Raw genomic sequence first — 4,313 nt, 5'->3', positions numbered from 1 at the left:
ATGGAAAATCAAAACAACGTGACAGAATTCATTCTTTTGGGTCTTACAGAGAGCCCCCAGCAGGGAAAAATATATTCTGCTGTGTTTCTAATCATGTACGTGGTCACAGTGTTGGGAAATCTGCTCATCGTGGTAACCATGATCATAAGTCAGAGTCTGAGATCCCCCATGTATTTTTTTCTCACCTTCCTGTCCATTTCGGATGCCATCTTCTCTTCGGTCATTGCCCCCAAGATGATTGTGGACTCCCTGTCTGAGAGCACTACCATCTCCCTTGAAGGCTGCATGGCCCAGCTCTTTGTGGCACATTTCTTTGGTGGTGTGGGGATCCTACTTCTCATTGTGATGGCCTGTGACCGCTACGTGGCCATCTGTAAGCCCCTGCACTACAGGAGCATCATGAGTCCTCGGATGTGCTGCCTGATGGTGGGAGGGGCTTGGCTGGGGGGCTCCGTGCACGCCACGATACAGCTTCTCTTCATGTGTCAGATACCCTTCTGTGGCCCCAATGTCATTGATCACTTTATGTGTGACTTGTTTCCATTGTTGAAACTTGCCTGCATGGACACCCACATCCTGGGCCTCTTAGTCACCCTCAACAGTGGGGTGATGTGTATGGCCATCTTCCTCGTCCTCATCGCCTCCTACACGGTCATTCTCTGCTCTCTGAAGTCCTGCAGCTCTGAAGGGCGGCACAAAGCCCTCTCCACCTGTGGCTCCCACCTCACAGTGGTCGTGTTGTTCTTTGTACCGTGTATTTTCTTGTACATGAGGCCTGTGGTCACTTACCCCATAGACAAGGCAATGACTGTGTCTGAGTCAATCATCGCACCCATGTTAAATCCCTTGATCTACACACTGAGGAATGCAGAGGTGAAAAAAGCCATGAAGAAACTTTGGATGAAACAACAGACTTTGGTTGGCAAGTAACTGTCCTGCTGAGAAAATCAAGTGCCTCCCACAAGAGGAAGTCATTCTTTCAGAAATGTGTGAGAACCTAAAATATCCATTCCACACCAGCAGCCAGAGGGATCTTCTGAAATTATAAATCTGTTTTATGATTCAGATTTTTTACAGTTTAGAGATTTATGGTACTCTCCTGCTTTAAACACTTCCAAAGTTTTCTGTTGCCTTGGAAACACCTTGCTTTGTCCTCACCTTACCTGATTGGTCTTGCTCCTGCCTCCACCTCTCCAAATGCATCTAGAGCCCCTGACCTTCTCCCTCACTCTGCATCACCATGCTGGGTTTTCCACCTGCCCTTAGAGCTATGCAAGCCTTTTATCTCCACAGTGCCTTGGCTTCTATCTGAACACAAGCCCTCATCCTCCACAGGTGGCTGTTTCTGTCCACCTTCTGGTCCTAGGTAAAGAGATTAAGTGTCGTTTCCTCAGAGATGCCTTCCCCAATGACTCTATTTAAAATTTCTTCCACTCCTTTCATTTTTCTCTATCTCAACATCTTCTTTATTTTCTTAGTGACAATATTCAAAAGTATAACTTTTTGTATAATTACCAGTTTACTTTCTTTACTTTTCATCCCCCTGTCTAGACTGGATGCTTTATTTAATTTTGGTACCTCTCTGGATTAAAATAATAGATATGTAGTAAATGATATAGAATATTTTCCAAATAACTAAATACGGATGGTTAGGAAAGAAAAGGAGACAACTAGTAATTAAAAAATAAAAAACAAAAAAAAGCCAGGTTGATCATTAGATCATAATTCATGAAAATGAAGGACTATGCTTATTTCTTGATTTCATTTTGGATAGTCAGAGAAGGATTCTATTAGCAGAAAATATTTCAGCTGATTTTTAATTCTGCTGAGGTTTCCTTAGGAAAAGTGATGAAATAGATTAATCAATAAGTTCAATAATAATGACAAGCACCAATAATTTATGAAAATAGTGAGAAGGAAACAGCCCTATGAGGGTTGGTGGATTGGCGATTCCAGAGAGAAAGAACTCCCATGAGGGAACTACCAGCACATGTTCAAGGAAATGGATGAAACATAATGATCCAAGTAGAGACTAGGAAAGATCAGAAATGTAGGCAAGGGTCACATCTTACAGTGCCAATACATCTAATTTCTAGCCTTTTTTGAAGCCCCAGTAAAAGTGACTGTCATTGTTACTCTTCAAAATTCTGCAAAGTTAAAAATTATTTCAGAAGACAGATTGACTCCAACTTTTGTTCTGCAGTGGAGTTGAGTACCATGGTGTGAAAAATTTTGTAGCTAGATTCTATTATTCTTTAATTTTCAACTATAGAGCAAAAATCACAATGTCTTCTTAAAATATTTCGAATTAAAGTACCCATCTTAACCTGACACTTCTTAATTTTTTTCCACTTACCATTGATACTGAAGAAAAATTCCATAATGGTGTGATTATTCGGATCTTTCTAAGAACCTCAGGATGATGTTTTCTTTTTAGAATCATATAATGTAAATGTTATGAAGGGCCTTAGATTGAGGTCTTCAAATTTATATTTGTGTATTATGTGAACATTAATAACCTGATAAAAGTCAATCAGAAACACAGTAATATTAACTTTAGTATTATGTTTCTTATTGCACAGTTGAGAGTTTTCCTGACTCTCAGTTTGGTGTCAAAAGATATTTACAAAAGAAAAACGTATTTGTCTTACTCAATATGCTAAACATCTTTATGCATCAGTAAAAGCGGACTCGTTACCACTGAGCACTCTTAGGTTATATATCTCTGAACCCAAATCTGTCATTTATAAATGCCAGAGATGATGAGCTGAGGATTTATCAGTAAAATGACAATTCCGCTAGTGGGGTTGAGATCTGGCAGCGGCATATGTATATTAATAATATTCCAAGCTGAAGGCCTGGTGGCTATGTCATGTACAATAAGCAATTCTGAGGTGATGGTAAATTTTAACCATCATCTCTGTATGAAATTTATACATAGAGGCTAGACAGCTTTTGATTTAGGATCACCTGCTAGTTTGTTGACTTCTTTTCTGTACAGTGCTCTTTTTAACCAACCAATATACTGTTTCCTCCATCACTCATTTTCTGTGGAAATCTGCTGTATCCTCTGTGTGACTCCCAAACTGATTGATGACTTACCAGTGGGAAGAAAAAACATTTCTTACTGTAATTTCATATAACAGGTCTTTTTCTCACACTTCTTTGAAAGTTTTGAGGTCCCCAACCTTACAGTCAATGACTTTGATTGCTATGTTGCCACCTGCAAACCTCTACCCTACAAGATCATCATGAACAGGACAAGATGCGATCTCCTAATCTTGGCTGCTTGGGCAGGTGGAGCTTTCCATTTCTTTTTCTAGTTTTCTATAATAATCTGGTTGCCCTTCTGTGGCTCCAACATCACTACTATTGTGATATTTTTCCTTTGCTGAAAGTTGCCTTTATTATTACCTGCATCATGGATGTCCTTGTGATTGCCAGCACTGGAATTGTTGCCTTAGGAATCTTTGTCCTCTTGTTTGAGTCTATGTCTTTATATTATTCACTCTAAGAAATCACTCAGCAGAGGGAGTGTGTAAAGCCCTCTCTACCTGTGGGTCTCATATTGTGATTGTCTTATTTTTTGGACCTTTACACTTTGCCTACCTTATAGCTCCTAGCACTTTCCTTGAGGACAAAATATTTGCTTTGTTTCACATCATTATTACTCCTATGTCCAATCTCCTAATCTCCCTGATTAATACAGAGGTGGAAAAGATCATGAGAAAAGTTCAGTGGAGAAAAACATAATTGATTTGTCTTACTCAATATGCTAAACATCTTTCTGCAACAGTAAAAGCGGACTTGTTACCAATGAGCACTCATAGGTTAAAAATCTTTGAACCCAAATATTTCACTTACAAATGCCAGAGATGATGAACTGAAGGATTATCAGTAAAATGGCAATTCCACTAGTAAGACTGAGAACTGGCAGAGGCATACATATATTAAGAATATTCCAGGCTAAATGTATGGTGGCTATGTCATGTAGAATAAGCAATTCTGAGGCTGATGGTAAATTTGAATAATCACTTGTGTATGAAATTTATACAAAGGGACTAGACAGCTTTTTTGTCTTTCTGTAGAAATGGAGTAAATTAAAAGTGGTATTTACCAATTTAAAAAAGTTTTTACTATTGAGCTTTATTTCTTGATAGGATATTTAACTAAATCTTACATGTTGGCACTCTGAAATATATTATGTAATGAAAAAGTCTACAGAGAGTTTTGTTTAAAATGTGAAAAGAAAAGAAAAAGTGGTCATACCTGTCCTCTGGGAGCTGCAGAAAACACATCTCCCCCATCCTTTA

The 4,313-nt window shown here is 38.7% G+C and overlaps 1 protein-coding gene across 1 annotated transcript; it reads left to right on the top strand.

The window, feature by feature from the left end:
- Positions 1 to 930, top strand: LOC134376984 (olfactory receptor 4C6-like). Its single transcript, XM_063095595.1, has one exon. It carries the CDS (start codon positions 1 to 3, stop codon positions 928 to 930), a length of 930 nt encoding a protein of 309 aa, XP_062951665.1.
- Positions 931 to 4,313: the final 3,383 nt, after the last annotated feature.

Source organism: Cynocephalus volans, chromosome 4 (assembly GCF_027409185.1).
Source record: "Cynocephalus volans isolate mCynVol1 chromosome 4, mCynVol1.pri, whole genome shotgun sequence".
NCBI classification, from domain to species: Eukaryota; Metazoa; Chordata; class Mammalia; order Dermoptera; family Cynocephalidae; genus Cynocephalus; species Cynocephalus volans.
Note: the sequence above shows the minus strand (reverse complement) of the source record. Positions and strands in the feature narration are given on the sequence as shown.

Bases quoted from the DNA above. Each gene is read 5' to 3' on its own strand.
- LOC134376984 (XM_063095595.1), top strand. From the start codon at position 1: ATGGAAAATCAAAACAACGTGACAGAATTCATTCTTTTGGGTCTTACA.